Source organism: Phacochoerus africanus, chromosome 16 (assembly GCF_016906955.1).
Source record: "Phacochoerus africanus isolate WHEZ1 chromosome 16, ROS_Pafr_v1, whole genome shotgun sequence".
Taxonomy (NCBI): Eukaryota; Metazoa; Chordata; class Mammalia; order Artiodactyla; family Suidae; genus Phacochoerus; species Phacochoerus africanus.
The window spans coordinates 44,928,376-44,945,017 of NC_062559.1; the positions used below are offsets into that span (position 1 = coordinate 44,928,376).

The following is a 16,642-nucleotide window of genomic DNA, read 5'->3' on the forward strand; positions in this document are numbered from 1 at the left end:
CCACATATGACTGTTCCATTTTCAGAGTCATGTCTCTCTACTGATGTTTACAAGAATGACAGTGATGGAAAGCTCCCCTTGTGGCTCAGCGATAGCAAGCCCGACCAGCATCTATGAGAATGCGGGTTGCATCCCTGGCCTCGATCAGTGGTTTGGGGATCTGGTGTGGCAGTGAGCTGTGGTGTAGGTCACAGACATGGCTCAGATCAAGAGTTGCTGTGGCTGTGGTGTAGGCAGGCAGTTGTAGCTCGATTTGACCCCTAGCCTAGGAGCATCCCTATGCCACAGGTGTGGCCCTAAAAAGACAAAAAAGAATTATTACAGGTGACTATGCTTATATTTTGGTATCAATTCAAGTTTGTTTTGTTGCTGGAAAGAAAATCCATAGCTTTATTAACTGAGGCACTCTATGTGCTTTTTTCCCAACAATATGTCTTTCAAATAAATACTAAATGTGGATGTATTTTTCTTTAAGCTAAACAAAATAAAGAGGGAGAAGGAATTCCCTGATGGCTCAGCAAGTTAAGGATCAAGGGGTTAAGGGTTAAGCTGACACTGCAGAGGCTCGGGTCACTGCTCTGGTGCGGGTTTCCTTCCCTGGCCTGGGAACTTCCGCATGCTGTGGGTGTGGCCAAAAGAAGGGGAAAAAAAAAAAAAAAAGAGGAAGAATCCTGGGGATTGTTCAATAATAAACCCCAAAGCTATCTTCTACCAGCCTCCTCCTTCAACTCAGCCTTACTATTGACTTTATCCCCTTAGCATTTAAATGTACTCAAATCTATTTCTCTTTAAAATGAAATCAAAAACAGCCATGTAAAAGAAGGAAATGTTGGCATTTGCAGCAACATGGATGGACCTGGAGGGCATTATGGTAAGTGAAATCAACCAAATAGAGAAAGGCAGATATTATCCTTTATGTTTGGAATCTGACATATATGTTGTATTTTTCATTATATATAAATATATAAATTCTAAAGAACATATATTTTTATATAGTTATACACTGTTATATATAAATATATAAAAATACATATTTTGATTATAACAAATAACAAAAAAAGAAGCATACTCACGAATATAGAGAACTAGTGATTACCAGCAAGGGAAGAAGGGAGGGGGAATATAAGGGTAGGAAATTAAGAGATGCAAACGACTATGGATAAAATAAGATACAATGTTATATTGTACAACATGAGGAATATGGCCAATGTTTTATAGTAACTATACGTGGAGTGTAACCTTTAAAAATTGTGAATCACTATTTTGTACATCAACTACAGCAACTATACTTCAATAGAAGAAAAAAAATTTGGGACTCCAAACCACACCTTTATGGTCTTCACAGATGGACTGAACCATAAGAAATAATCTGACTAGGAAATAGCAGAGTGATTGAAGATTCCTAAAATTATATTATGGGTCTCTGTTAATTATATGCTTAAGTACAATTAAATAAACAAAAGCAAAGCCAAAACCCTCTGTTAATTCTATTATAATTGATACATGGGGTATAGAACAAAGGTGATGCACTGCATACTCAATCACAGAGGGCTAACAGGAGTTCCTGTTGTGGTTCAGTGGTTAATGAATCCGACTAGGAACGATCCCTGGCCTTGCTCAGTGGGTTAAGGATCCAGCGTTGCCATGAGCCGTGGTGTATGTCGCAGACTCGGCTTGGACCTGGCGTGGCTATGGCTATGGTGTAGGCCGGCGGCTCCAGCTCCGATTCGACCCCTGGCCTGGGAACCTCTATGTGCCGCGGGAGCGGCCCAAGAAATGGCAAAAAGACAAAAAAAAAAAAGAGGGCTAATAGGTTATACAAGCATATGACATGAATACTGGAGAATGTATGACTTGTTCAAAGGCATTCTGATGTCAGTTTTTTTAAAGCACTGTAGTACATTTTGGGAGACAGATTTTACTTGGAGCTCTAGTTTAATAACCTGTCTAGAGTCATGTTCATGTATTAATTTGCTCGGTCACTGTCTGAGGTTGACCATTATTATTTTTACTCTGTAGCTTTTCATCCTTCTATGGGTTTAAAAAAACAAAATAAAACAAGAAACAATAGTACCTACCTCTTCATCCATGACTCTCAAATCATTTGGTTTGAGTGAGAATGACCTCAGCTTAGCTCTGCAAGTGGGGCCTGATTCCATTGCTTTGGCCTTAGTAGTTGGTTCAGAGATAAGCTAGAATCCAATCAGAAGGGGAGTTTCTGGGAAGAAGAAAGTTTTCACTCTCTTCCAGAAGGAAGGTCTTCTACAGCCCAGGGATGTGCAGTATAAGAGAGAGAACAAGTCTTCCTAACACCAGGCCCAGCATGTTCTTTTCTGTATTGGGCACAAATGCATTCCTTTGATTTCTTTAAGCAAATTAAAAATTTTAAGTCAGTTTTAACCTGAACTTTCAATTGATATGCTATCTTTATTAGAATTAAAGTAGTCATCATTTATATACATCCTTTAAAAACTTCTTTTTTTTTTTTTTTAGGGCCACACCGGCAGCATATGGAGGTTCCCAGGCAAAGGGTGGAATCAGAGCTGTAGCTGCTGGCCTACACCGCAGCCGTAGCAATGCCAGATTCGAGCCACATCTGTGACCTACACCATAGCTCATGGCAGGGATGGAGGCCAGGGATCGAACCCGAAACTTCATGGTTACTAGTTGGATTCATTTCCACGGTGCCACAACGGGAACTCCTATTTCATGGTAATTTAAATGTATTCAATAACCTTAGTAATCCATATTTATAAGGTTTGATAACTGTTGACTACCATAGTCAATAGACATGGTAGCTGCAAAACTTATGATACTAGGTATGCTCGTTACTACTGGAATATTATTGCTTCTAGATGCTCTCAGATGCCAGACCAAGGAGCTATATCTGTGTATACTAACTTGTATGTATATATATGTAAATTTCTATGAGTAACAAACTCTAATCCATTTAAATAAATGTAGGAGTATGTCCTTAGACATATGCTTTCAATTTGAGACACAATTCAATTATTTTAGCAACATTTTATATTCCAAAATATTTTTGAAACTGCCTGTGGCAAAGACTGGCCATTGTCTTTACAAATCCACTCTTCTTCCAACCCGCATTCCCACTCCCCCACTAAGCGATTACATTTCTAACCTTTCTTTGCAGCTAAGAATGGCTAAGGGACTAAGTTCTGGCCAGTGAGGAAGGGAAACTGCGGGGTAGGGTTTAAAGGGAGACTTCTGAGAATGAGGACAGTTCACTGGCACACCCCTTTCCTTTCCCTTTTCCCCTCCGTTTACTGTTATCTGGGACCTCCAGCAGCTCCCACAGATGATAAAATAACCATGAGGCTAGAAACCAGTGCATACAGTAAAACAAAGAGAGGAGCCTAGATTTCTGATAACTCAGAGGTGCCATAATGACCCTGGTCTATCTACATCTAGACTTCCTTTATGCGAGGATAAACCAGACGGCTATCATTTGGCCTTTCTGTTTCATCCAGCTAAACCTGATGCTAACGGGTACAATTTTGGAAAGTACCCTTAGATATAGTTTCTTAACTAAGCTTGATCATTTTCTTGACTGCTTGTTTATTGCTTGCACCCCCAACCCTGCAAAAAACAAACACAACAAACTTCTTGAGGAAGGTCATTTATTTTTTCCCTTCTAGCTTTATTGAGATATAATTGGCATATATAGCCCTGTATAAGGTTAAGGTGTACAGTACATCGATTTGACTTACATCATGAAATGATTACAACAGTAAGTTGAGTGAACTATTAGGATGTACTCTCTTGTCAACGTTCACATATATTATACAGCAGTATTACTTGTATTTATCAAGATGTACGTTACATCCCTAGTACTTATTTATCTGATAACCGGAAATGTGTGGCTTTGGACTTTCTCCATCCAATTCCCCTGACCCCTAACCCCTGCGTTTGGTAACACAAATCTGATCTCTTTTTTTATGACTCTGCTTTTGAAGTATAACTACAATACTGTGTTCCTGGTGCACAGTAGAGGGGTTCGCTATTTGTGTACATTTCAAGATGATCGTCAGGGTGAGTCTAGTAACCACCCAGCACCACGCAAAGACACTGCATCGTGACCGACTACGTTCCCCACGCTGTACATTACATGCCCGTGGCTCATTTATTTTGTAATTAGGCGTTTGCATGAGGAGGGTCATTTAGAGTGGAGTCCAAAAGACTGAAGGGTGGAGAAGAGATATCAGAACTTGCAGTAGAAAATAAAGAGGAGTTCCCGTCGTGGCTCAGTGGTTAACGAATCCGAGTAAGAACCATGAGGTTGTGGGTTTGATCCCTGGCCTCGCTCAGTGGGTTAAGGATCTGGTGTTGCTGTGAGCTGTGGTGTAGGCCAGTGGCTCCAGCTCCGATTCGACCCCTGGCCTGGGAACCTCCATATGCCGCGGGAGCGGCCCAAGAAAAAAAAAAAGAAAAAAAAAAAGAGAGAGAGAAGAAAGTGAGAGGGAGAGAGAGAGGCCGTGGAGTTCAGAGTGGTCTGGCAAGAGAGACAGTATCGTTTAAGGTGAGTGAATAAGATTAATAGCTTGGAGACAGAGGTAAAAATAATTAGATAGCCTGAGCCTTGCTGGAAAAGTCTTTTTTCCCTCTCTTTCCCAGATTCTGAGGATGTGAATGTTAGGCCTTTTGTCATATGAATTCCCAGAAGCCGTGCTTTTTTTTTTTCCTCTTTTTCTTTTTTTTCAGTCTGTTTTCTCTTTGTTGTTGAGAATGGGTAAATTTCTATTCTTCTAACTTCCTGTTCATTGATTCTTTTCCCCATTCTACTGTAGAGCTCATTCTTTGAGGTTTTTGTTTTGTTTTGTTTTGTTTTTTGATTCAGTCATTACATTCTTTTTTCTTCTTTTTAGGGCCGCACCCACAGCATTGGGAAGTTCCCAGGCTAGAGGGTCAAATCAGAGCTGCAACTGCTGACCTACACCACAGCCACAGCAACACCAGGTCCAAGCTGCATCTGTGACCTACACCACAGCACACGGCTCCACCGGATCCTGAACCCACGGAGCCAGGCTGGGGATCGAAACTGCATCCTCATGGATACTAGCCAGGTTCGTGACCGATGAGTCACGACGGGGACTCCCAGCTACTACATTCTTTAATTCTAAAATTTCAATTTATATCTTCATCATATCTTTCATTTGTTTGCTGAGTCTATTTCTTCCCCACTTGTTTTGATTGCGTTCTCATCGCTCATCCAAACAGTTTTCTGATGGCTCCTTTAAAATATCTGTCAGATAATTTTAACTTCTCTGTCACCTTTGTATGACTTTCTCTTTCTTTTCATTAGATTGCAGACTTCCTGGTTCTTGACATGATGAATGGTTTCCAATTGAAACCTGGATGTTTTGGTATTACAGCACTCTGGATCTTATTATTTTATTTTATTTTATTTTTATTTATTTTTTGTCTTTTTGCTATTTCTTTTGGGCCGCTCCCGCGGCACATGGAAGTTCCCAGGCTAGGGGTCGAATCGGAGCTGTAGCCCCCAGCCTACACCAGAGCCACAGTAACGCGGGATCCGAGCCGCGCCTGCAACCTCCACCACAGCTCACGGCCACGCCAGATCGTTAACCCACTGAGCAAGGGCAGGGACCGAACCCGCAACCTCATGGTTCCTAGTCGGGTTCGTTAACCACTGCGCCATGATGGGAACTCCTGGATCTTATTTTAACCTCTTCTTTTTGTCTTTTTAGGGCCGCACCCTGGGGCATATGGAAGTTCCCAGGCGAGGGGTCAAATTGGAGGTATAGCTGCCAGCCTGTACCGCAGCCACAGCAACACCAGATCCGAGCCACATCTTCGACCTACACCACAGCTCACAGCAACACTGGATCCTTAACCCCCTGAGCAAGGCCAGGAATCAAACCTGCATCCTCATGGATACTCGTCAGATTTGTTTCCACTGAGCCACGACAGGAACTCCCTTAATCTCTTCGCTGGCTTTTTCTGACTCTACTCTGGCAATGAAACTGATAATACCCAGTAGGGAAAGAAGTCTAGATTCCCTATTTTGGTTCCGTTGACACCAATGGGATGGGACAGGGCTTCTCATTACCGATGGTTAGGCGGGGGAGTTTCAACTCCCCACTGGGCTTCTACTGAAACCTCCCTAGCTGAGAGAGTGGGAGCACTCCCCAAGTGGCCTCCACTGACACCATGGCCAGGATGGGTGGCCTCCTCACCACTAGGTAGTGGAGGAAGTCCAGTCTCTCAACTTTGCCCCTCTCACTCCACTGGGGCCAGGAGTGGGAGGGTGCCTCATTACTGTCACGTGGGGGTGGGAGTCCAGACTCTCTGAGTGAACTCCAGTGACAGTTGGAGGATAGGGACGGGGGGCATGTGTGTGGATGCGTACTTGTTACCTTTTGGCGGCGGGAAAAGTTCTGGCCCTCTACTTGGCCTTCCCTGACAGCACACCAGTGGGGCTGAGGTGTCAGGAGACTGGGGTGTTAGGATACTTGGGATGCTTTGCTGGTCTGGGTGAGGTGGGGGCCAGAGGCTTTTATCATGCACTATTTATTGGCAGGAGTGTGGTTATTTTCTAAAGGTTATCTATCTTGCTAGGTTGCCCCTTCTTTGGTCCTTTGGCTAAAGAGAGCATCCTCCCCCTGGGGCATTTTTGTTTGTGCCTCTTGGCCTTTTTGCGTTTCCGCTTTTTGGGTTCTCCGGCACCCAGTATGCAATATAAAAGGTTAACTGAAAGCCCCAAAACTTACAGCTGTGTTCCTTTTTGGATCTTGAAGTCCCTAGCTAGCATACCTTCTTTTCTCCACCTTTCAGAGTTTTCTTATTGTTATAGAGCCAGGGCTCGTGTGCCCACAGTACAGAAAGCCAAACTCTGACAGTGGACATTTGCAGCAAAATAAGGGTTTCTTTGCAGGGTGCCAAGGAAGGACAATGGGCAGCTCATGCTCAAAAGACCTGGGCTCCCCAGTGGCTTTCACTTAAGGGGTTCTAAAGACGGTGTGAGGGGAGAGGGCTTTAGGATGGGTGATCAGCTCATGGACCTTCCAATCATTTGGTGGTGAGGTAACCAGGTGATATTTCAAGAGTCTCAATTTTTTTTAATGGGGCTGCATCTGTGGCACATAGCCATTCCTGGGCCAGGAAATGAATCTGAACTGCAGCTGTGACAATGCTGGATCATTTAACCCACTGTGCCAGGCTGGGGATGGAACCCTTGCCTCACCAGCAACCAGAGCCACTGCAGTGAGGTTCTTAACCCAGTGCACTGCAGGGGGAACTCCAAGGGTATCTTAGTCTTCTGATTCCAACCAGCCTGTGGTCTCTCGGCTTATGATCAGCCCAACTCAAAGATCTGCATCAGACTGTTATCTACGTTCCTTCAGGAGGAACTAGGAGTCCTGACTCTTGGTCCTCATCATTAATTGCTTAAACCTGTTGTTTGGAACTCAGGGACTGCCTGGGAGACTAAAGCCCATTTTTCTACAGATTCCTGGAGGACAAGGGTTGGGCTTTTGTTCTGAAAGACCCTGCAGAATCCTTCTTGTTTTCAATTCCCTCTTTTCTTTGATACTTCTCCATCCTGAGGGGTGCAGCATAGGACAAGAAAGGGAATAAAATATTTCTGGATAAAGAGATTAATCATCAACTCAGTAAGGGAATTCAGTTTTAGGGGGACTCAGTTTCATTATGTTTAACTAATTTATTTATTTAGGGCCACACCTGCAGCATATGGAAGTTCCCAGGCTAGGGGTCCAATTGGAGCTGCAGCTGCTGGCCTACACCACAGCCATAGCACTGCCAGATCCAAGGCGCCTCTGCCACCTACACTGCAGCTCATGGCAACACCAGATCCTTAACCCATGGAGTGGGGCCAGGGATTGAACCTGCATCCTCATGGATGCTAGTTGGGTTTGTTACTGCTAAGCCACAGTGGGAACTCCTATTACGTTTATTTTAAATATAACGTTCAGAGGAGTTCCCGTTGTGGCTCAGTGGTCAGTGAGTCCAACTAGGAACCGTAAGGTTTTGGGTTCGATCCCTGGCCTTGCTCAGTGGGTTAAGGATCCGGCATTGTTGTGAGCTGTGATATAGGTTACAGATTTGGCTCAGATCTGGCATTGCTATGGCTCTGGCATATGCCGGCAGCTACAGCTCAGATTAGACCTCTACCCTGGGAACCTTCATATACCGCAGGTGTGGCCCTAGAAAAGCCAAAAAAAATATATATATGTATATATATATATGTGTGTGTGTGTATATATATATATATAAAACGTTCAGAGTCTTCAGTTGTACTTAGTGGGAGGAACAGGGAAAAATATATCTATTGCATCCTCGCAGAAACCGAAGTGAAGAGCCTATAATGCACTGAAACACAATTTCAAGCAAAATTACATAACTGTGACTTAGGGAGAAGTTGCAGTGCCTTTTCAACAAAGACACCAGGAAGGCAGTCAAATAAAAACAGTCAAAGGCAGTAACTGCCTTTGCAGATAAAATCTGTAAGCATTTTCAAACAGTAAAAGTTACTTTAAAAAAGCATAATGCTGGGTTAACAGCCCAACTAGTATCCATGAGGATGTGGGTTCAATCCCTGGTCCCGCTTAGTGGGTTAAGGATCTGGTGTTGCTGGGAGCTGTGCTGTAGGTCGCAGACATGGTTTGGATCTGGCATTGCTGTGGCTGTGGCGTAGGCTGGCAGCTACAGATCTGATTTGACCCCAGCGTGGGAACCTCCATAAGCGCAAGTTCAGCCCTAAAAAACAAAAAACAAAACAAAAACAAAAACAAAAAAACAAACCAAAAAAAATACCCTACATGGTGTAACAATATGGAGAAATTGTGGCTTATACCCTAGACCTAGTTGATCAAAAAGAATCAAACTTTCAAGGCCATTCACTCCCCTTTTCAAAGCTGTCACATCAGTTTACAAAGAAAAAAGCACATTAAAAAGATCTAGCTCTGTTTGCTCTTCTTTGTGAGCTCCTTCTTCCCCCTTCCAGTCCTAGGAGAACGCTATTCCTAGGGCAGACTTTTGTAAAGAAATACTCATTTTCAAGAAGAGAGTCCTTTAAACAACCCAGAGAAACAAAAACAGTAGCTCACAATAAAAATGACAAAAACCATCTGATTGGATATAAACCCTCAAGAGGGTTGGGATATAAACTTTAGGAGCTGGGAGAGCGATTGATAGGTGGGCCTGTTTTGTAAATAGCTCTACTATGTAGGTTGACATAGTTAGAGGCATTTCAACAGTTAATTATAGAAACCTGTAGGGCTACATTTATTGGTTGCAGGAGGTCTATTCTAGCTAAACCCTAAATAAACCAGGAAGAGAGGATCAGGTAGGAAATGCTCCAGAAACCAATAAATAGATTTGGGCAGAGACCCAAATCTAGGAGACTGTCCCAATAGTTGAAATAATCTTGATGTGAAGTAGACAGTTGGGGTGGAGAGAAAACCAAAGAAGAGAATTGTTTCTCTACCTTGCCCGCTGTACCAGTTTCTGGAAACATTGCTAGCATGCCCTGACCCCTTAGAGAGCCTGCTTGGAAATTATCCAATTTCTTTAGGTAATTTCAACATCAGTGACTGAGCAGAGGTTAAAAAAAAAAAAAAAAAAAGGACAAAGTCATATGACTGTTCATTTTGCTACTTAGATTAAAAGGTTGGGTAAGAACAGCCTAGGCAAATGGATAAATAAAATAAATTTCAAGGAGTGGTTCCTATTGCCCTATCCACTCCTCATTCTCTTTCCTCCTTTCTATAAAAATGGCAAATCTTTTTCTGGTGTGCCCATGGCTCCTAACCCTTTCATGGGGTCAGTGAGGATTGGAAGCCCTGCGATTATCCCTTTCAGAGATTCAAATACATACAGCACGAGCTAACTAGGGGAGGCCTAGGGGTTAAGAACCTGGTGTTGTCACTGCTGTGGCCATGGTTGGTTCGATCCCTGGCCTGGGAAATTCTGCATGCCACAAACAGCCATAAATAAATGAAAAGAAAAAAACAAACATGCACACCAAGCACCGACAGAAGAATGCACAAATCCTTCTCTCTGACACACCTACAACCACACTACTTTTTGCATTTTCATTTACCCTTAGTTTTTGCTTATGAAATGGATGCATAATTTTCAAACAGTACAGAAATATATATTGGAATAGAGAGTGCAAGTTGCTAGTAATTCTGTCCTTCAAAGCGAAGAATGTTGTTTCCCTACCATTTTTCAAATTTAGGAATAAACTGCTGGGCTAAATAATATCAAACAAGTTTGAAACAGTTATTGCATTCATGATAGGTTTCTGTGGCTGTTTCTCAATGAACAGACATTAAAAACACAAATGTTAACATTAGGAGACCCACGGATTTTTGAAGTTAAAAATGGATCCCTGCACTTGGGAAGACTGGGAATTTCTGCTCTTGCTTAAATTTTGCAGCCGACGGGCCGAGTCAAAGTTATGTCCCCGTCTGCAAGGAAGCAACTCGGGCAGTTACGAAACTCCGAGGGGGCGGTTCTGGGAGGTCAGGTGCTGTGAGGAGGGGGCGGCAGTGAGTGACAGCCACCGCCTCCCACACACCCTCTGCACTTTAGTAAACAAGCAGACCTCAGCCGGCGGTCTGCAAATGAGGGAAGAGTATGGGGGCGGGGCCAGGGCTCAGGCGCTGAGCGTCCCAGAAAGTCTCCTATTGGTGTTTCTCAAAGGGCGGAGAACCTGGGAGTTCCGATTGGTCCACTTTCCCGGATTGACGGCCTAGGTACTGCGCGGGCCGCGCCTCTCGAGGTCGCGCTCCTCCCCTTGTGGGTAGGGGCCCGCCCCAAGCGGCAGAGCGCGTGCGCGTGCGGCCACACGCCGCAGCTGAGCCCGCCCGCCGCACCACGCACCCTAGCAGTCAGTGGGTGAGCCAGGAGCCGAGGAGGTCACCGTGGGGAGGCGGGGCGGGGGCAGCATGGCAGCCTCCTTACGGCTCCGTGGAGCCGCCTCTGGCCTCCTGTACTGGAGCCGCCGGCAGCGGCCGGCAGCGGCCAGCCTTGTAGCGGGTAAGGACCTCGTGTCACCTTCCCCCGACCCTCCTCCGGCCCCCAGCTTCCCGCGCCCGGACGGCCAAAGAGGTCTTTTCACCAGAGGCGCTGCGGTTGGGTTGGGGCTTAAAACTCAACATTTTTGCTGGTGCTAAGGCCTGGCCTCTTCTGCGTCTGGGGCTCGCAGCGCTACTGCTTCTCCCCTACCCTCCCCACCCCGGATCCACTTGTATGGGGCTCAGCGTACTTTCGGGACTTAGGAAGGGATGGAGAGAGCTTGGGGTAAAGAGTATTTGGGTCCGAGTCATGCTTCTTTGGATTTAAGACTTTGAGGACAATCCGAGGGCCCAGCCCCAGGGGAGACCCTGCACTCACCCGAGTGACCCCTGGCTTTGCGGCGCAGGTTGGCTTTTGAGCGCCCCCGGGGCACTCTCCACCCTAGGTGGGCGCGCCCTCCAGCCACAGGGCTTGATTTTTGTTTAAATGCTTTAATCATTACAGGTGTTTTTACTCCTGTGGATCTATAAAACCCTGGTGATCAGTCTTTGCAGCACAGTTTTAAGTCACCGTTGGCTGGCAAGGCGGGCTTTCCCCTATTTCCCCTGTGTAACTGCTACCTGAAGATGGCACTTCTGTCAAATAATTAACCGGAGTATTTTCAACGTCCTCAAAATTGTGACCTGAACCTATCCTGTTTCCCTTCTCTCCCCCACCCCCCATGCCCCTAGAAGTTACGGAGGCTGACCATCAGTTTAGGAAGAGGCAGCTTTTAGATCTACAGAGATCTAATAATCTTGCATTTCTCAGGTGAGAGAACCCGAAGCCCCTTGGATAAGCGAATTAGGATAGTACAGCAGGACCGATTCCTGCACTTTATACCACAGCTGGATTCCTCTTTAATTGAAAAATCGGTTGATTTGTAGGGACACCGCTCTTGTCTGCCTGTTCAAGTTTTATTGTTTTAACAATGCACTGTTTAGTGTGCTCATATTTGGGATTTTTGAGAAAGATCTGGTATTAATTTTTTCCGATATTTGCTTAAAAAATATAGCAGACTGGGAGTATCGTTCCTAACAGCTTCTCTTCCTCCTCCTTCCTAAAAACCTAAGCAGAAGAGGGAATTTCCTTTTTGCCTTGAAAAGGGAAAACGCCACGTGATGAGAGAGAACAGATGTCTGATACAGAATCACAGGAGTAAGATACAAACTCAAAGAATTTGCCAAACTTGACTGTAACCACTGTTTGAGCTACAACTATTGAAATACAAAAAAGTCCTTCCAAATTGGAGTTACCAGTTTTCACATGACTGAACAATTCTTTCAGTTGTGTTTAGTCAAGGAAGATATGTGTGCTGTTTAGTGGTTTTTCACAATGTTCTAACAATGTTGTAATGACCCTCGAAGAACCTTTTCGCATTATAGAAGTTCTTATAATTCATATGGAAGTCTGAGGCTTGTGACTGTAATAATTGCTTCTGTAGATTGGAAAGGCCTACCTGGAAATGCTGGTAGACTACTTTGGCATATGATTTTGTTCTTTGACCTGAAGATGTTGACATTTTAATAGGTTTATGACAAATTTTGAATAGTTTTTTGTGTGTGTCTGTGTGATGATTGTCTAAAATGCTTCAGTAGTTGTTTTTACCCTGTGGAATTGTTTTAAACATTTTTGTTAATTTACTACAAAAGTGTCTGTTGGATTCTTAAAAAAATTTTCATGTCATTTTGGTTGGAGTCTAAACCATGTCAAATCGTAACAAGGTTTAGCGTTCTAAATTCTGTGGGATGTTTGTCTTCATAATGTGTTTAAGATGATATACCATATGGAAGGTAATATAAAGATGCATACAGTTATTTACAGCTTGAAAAAAATGAGACCTAAAAGTTGCTGGTTAATAGCATATCTTGAAGCATCAAAAAGGAAATAGAAAAATGAGAAATTTAAACAAGACATAGATTACTGTTTCATCACCGTTTTATATTTTAACTTAAAAAGCAATTAAATTTAGTTTCAAACTTCTTGGTACAGACCAAAAAGTTGCAGATGTTGGCTTTCTATAGTCATTGTGATTCACTAACATGTATGAGGAAAAATAATTTGTATCACATCATGTTAGAGTGACTGACCGAAGAAAGTGGAATGGGAAAATTAACCAGCATTATGCACAGAAATGGGAATACATTTCTTTTCTTTATTATTGGTTCTCTGTGTGTATGAAGTCTACTTTCAGATAAACAAGGTCCTACTGTATAGCACAGAGAACTATATTCTTTGTCCTATGATAAATCATAATGGAAAAGAATATTAAAAAAATGTATATGTGTGTATGTATAACTGAATCACCTTACTGTACAGCAGAAATTAACACAATGTTGTAAATCAACTATACTTCAATGAGAAAAGAGATCAGCTTTCAAAACAGCATAACTCATTGTGTAAATAAAATATATAATGGTACTTTTTCTCTTTACATTAGCTTCTAGGGTTGCACATGAAGCTTTGAAAGGCAGCCCATGGCCCTGGGACTAAAAGTTGACCTTAAACTTGTGAAATTACATAAGGAGAATACACTTGACCCTTGAACAACATGGGTTGGAACCACATGGGTCCACTTTTATGTGGATTTCTTCAATAAATATGTACTACAGTTGGTTTAATCTGCAGATTGGGAACCACGGATGTGGAGGGCTGACTATAAATTATACTCAGATTTTGTGCGGAGCGTCTAACCCCCACTCACTGTTCAAGGGTCAACTGTATTTCTAAAATAACTTGACCCAAATAATAAAGGCCATATAGAGTAAGTCACTACCCTTACTTTAGTAACTCTTAGCATTAAAACAAAAAAATGCTTATGACATAATACGTGATAAAGTAGGACACGGAGTTACATATACAGCATAGTCTCATGATGCAATGAAAATGCGTTCAGGAGTTCCCATCGTGGCACAGTGGTTAACGAATCCGACTAGGAACCATGAGGTTGCGGGTTCAGGTCTCTGCCCTTGCTCAGTGGGTTAAGGATCCGGCGTTGCCGTGAGCTGTGGTGTAGGTTGCAGACTCGGCTTGGATCCCGCGTTGCTGTGGCTCTGGCGTAGGCCGGTGGCTACAGCTCCGATTCGACCCCTAGCCTGGGAACCTCCATATGCCGCGGGAGCGGCCCAAGAAATAGCAAAAAGCCAAAAAAAAAAAAGAAAATGCGTTCAAAAAACTGGAATTTGGTATCATATACAAAATGTTAACTGATTTCTATGTAGTGAGATTAGCTTTTTCCCTTTGTGACTTTATACTATTTCATAGTTTTCAGTTTTCTACAATGAATTACTTTGATGAGAAGAAAACAAAAATTTTGGAAATGTAAAATAATTAACCCATTACCAATTTTTGCATTTTGAAGTTTAGAGTAGCCTGATTTTTGGTAGCACTTCATGCTACCAAGATGCGGATAACTTTGCTCATGTCCCGTTGGAGAAAGAAGTCATAATCTGTAAACTTAACATCTATACATTTGTTTATTTATTTATTTTTGGTCTTTTTGTCTTTTAGGGCTGCACCCATGGCATATGGAGGTTCCCAGGCTAGGGGTCGAATTGGAACTGCAACCGCTGGCCTACACCACAGATCATAACAACACCGGATCCTTAACCCACTGAGCAAGGCCAGAGATCAAACTCGCTTCTTCATGGATCCTAGTCTGGTTCGATAACCGCTGAGCCACAACAGGAACTCCTAACATCTATATATTGAGAAACTAACTTTGCTAAATTTTCTGGCTAGTTTCTCCATCCTTCTGGCTGCCACTTAAGTACTGATATTGAGAATGGCAGGAATTTGTTGATCAGATATAGTCCTTTCTTTAATCTCTAGTTCATTTCCTATGATATATTCTGATTTTTCATAGCATTTCCAAGTCTTTTGCTTAGGACTGCCAGTCTATGAATGGTCATTTGCAGAGAGATGGCATTGCCATAATTGGTTTAGTTAATTTGGAACTTGAGCCAGGGTCTCGGAGGAAAGGACATTGGAGAGACAACCCGCAGAGTTTGTTTAATGATTGCTGCAATACAGATTACCTTTGCTGGGTCCACTTTATCGCTGTATTTACTTTTGTTTCATCACCGACTTTTATCCCCACTGGATGAAACTTCTATAGTTAGTAATTCATTCATATAATGTTATTAAATACTCTGTGATGATTTATTTCATTTTATTATGAAAGTAGTTATAAAAGTTATATGCACGTGGTAAAAAGTCAAGACACTTTTCTCCAATTCCAACCCATCAGTCCAGTTGTCTAGCTGTAATTATTTTCTTATGTATCTTACAGAAATTTGGAAACATTTAATGCATATGTGTTCTTTTTTCTCCTCATACACTTGTATTACTATGTATAATGCTCCGCATCTTGATTTTTTTCCCACTTAATAACCTATCCTGGAGATTTTTTCCTTGTACTTTTAGATAGGCATATCACATTCTTTTGAGTATTGCATACTATTTCATTGTATTGCTTTTTTTTTTTTTTTTTAGGGCCACACCTCTGGCATATGGAAGTTCCCAGGCTGGGGGTCGAATCGGAGCTACAGCTGCCGACCTACACCACAGCCACAGCAACATGGGTTGCGAGCCATGTCTGTGTTCTCTACCACAACTCATAGCAATCCTGGATCCTTAGCCCACTGAGCAAGGCCAGGGATTGAACCCACATCCTCATGGATCCTAGTCGGGTTTGTTAACCTCTGAGCCATGAACGGAACTCCCTGTATTGCTTTTCTCTGAATTATCAAGTGCCTTGTTAACATACAGTTATTATGAATTAAATGCCCTGTTAATGTGTATTTATTTATTTACAATTTTTCTGTTATTAGAAACAGTGCTATAATTATATTTTTGTGTTGTTCAGAGATTATATGTAGAAGGGGTTGGCAAGTTGTGGCTTAATAACTGGGCCTCTGTTTTTGTAAAAAAATTTGTATTGGAACACAAGCACAGCTATTTGTTTTTATCTTGTATATGGCTGTTTTAAAACTAGAGTAGATGAGTTGAATAGCTGTGACAGAGGCCTCATGGCCCAAAGCTGAAATTATTTACCACCTCACCCTTTTAAGAAAAAGCATATTGACCCCTCACGTATAATATAAATTCCCAGGAATGGAATGATAGAGTCAAGAGTACACAAGTTTTAAATTTTATAATAAAATTCAAATGTAGATCTTTTTCCAATTGCCATCCAAAAAGTCTACATAGTATGTAATTCTTCACTGTCTCTCTGAGAGTATGTTTTGCAGTCATTCCTCGCCAGTTATGAGTTTTTTTTGTTTTTTGTCTTTTTGGTATTTCTTTGGGCCGCTTCTGTGGCTTATGGAGGTTCCCAGGCTAGGGGTCGAATTGGAGGTGTAGCTGCCAGCCTACGCCAGAGCCACAGCAACACGGGATCCGAGCCGCATCTGCAACCTACACTACAGCTCATGGCCACACTGGATCGTTAACCCACTGAGCAAGGGCAGGGACCGAACCCGCAACCTCATGGTTCCTAGTCAGATTCGTTAACCACTGTGCCACGATGGGAACTCCCAGTTGTGAGTTTTATCAGAGAAACACGTTTTTCCAACTGATA

General features: G+C 42.8%; 1 protein-coding gene across 2 annotated transcripts in view; it reads left to right on the plus strand.

The window, feature by feature from the left end:
* Positions 1-714: 714 nt before the first annotated feature.
* The window catches only part of HIBADH (3-hydroxyisobutyrate dehydrogenase), a 126,754-nt gene continuing 110,826 nt past the window's right edge, over positions 715-16,642 (plus strand). Inside the window, exon 1 of one of the 2 annotated variants that reach the window (XM_047763149.1) lies at positions 715-871. In XM_047763149.1, coding sequence (XP_047619105.1) covers positions 847-871 — 25 coding nt within the window. In that variant the 5' untranslated portion in view covers positions 715-846. Of the gene's footprint in view, positions 872-10,850; positions 11,044-16,642 lie in introns of those variants that run through there. The other variant, XM_047763148.1, reaches the window with a different exon arrangement.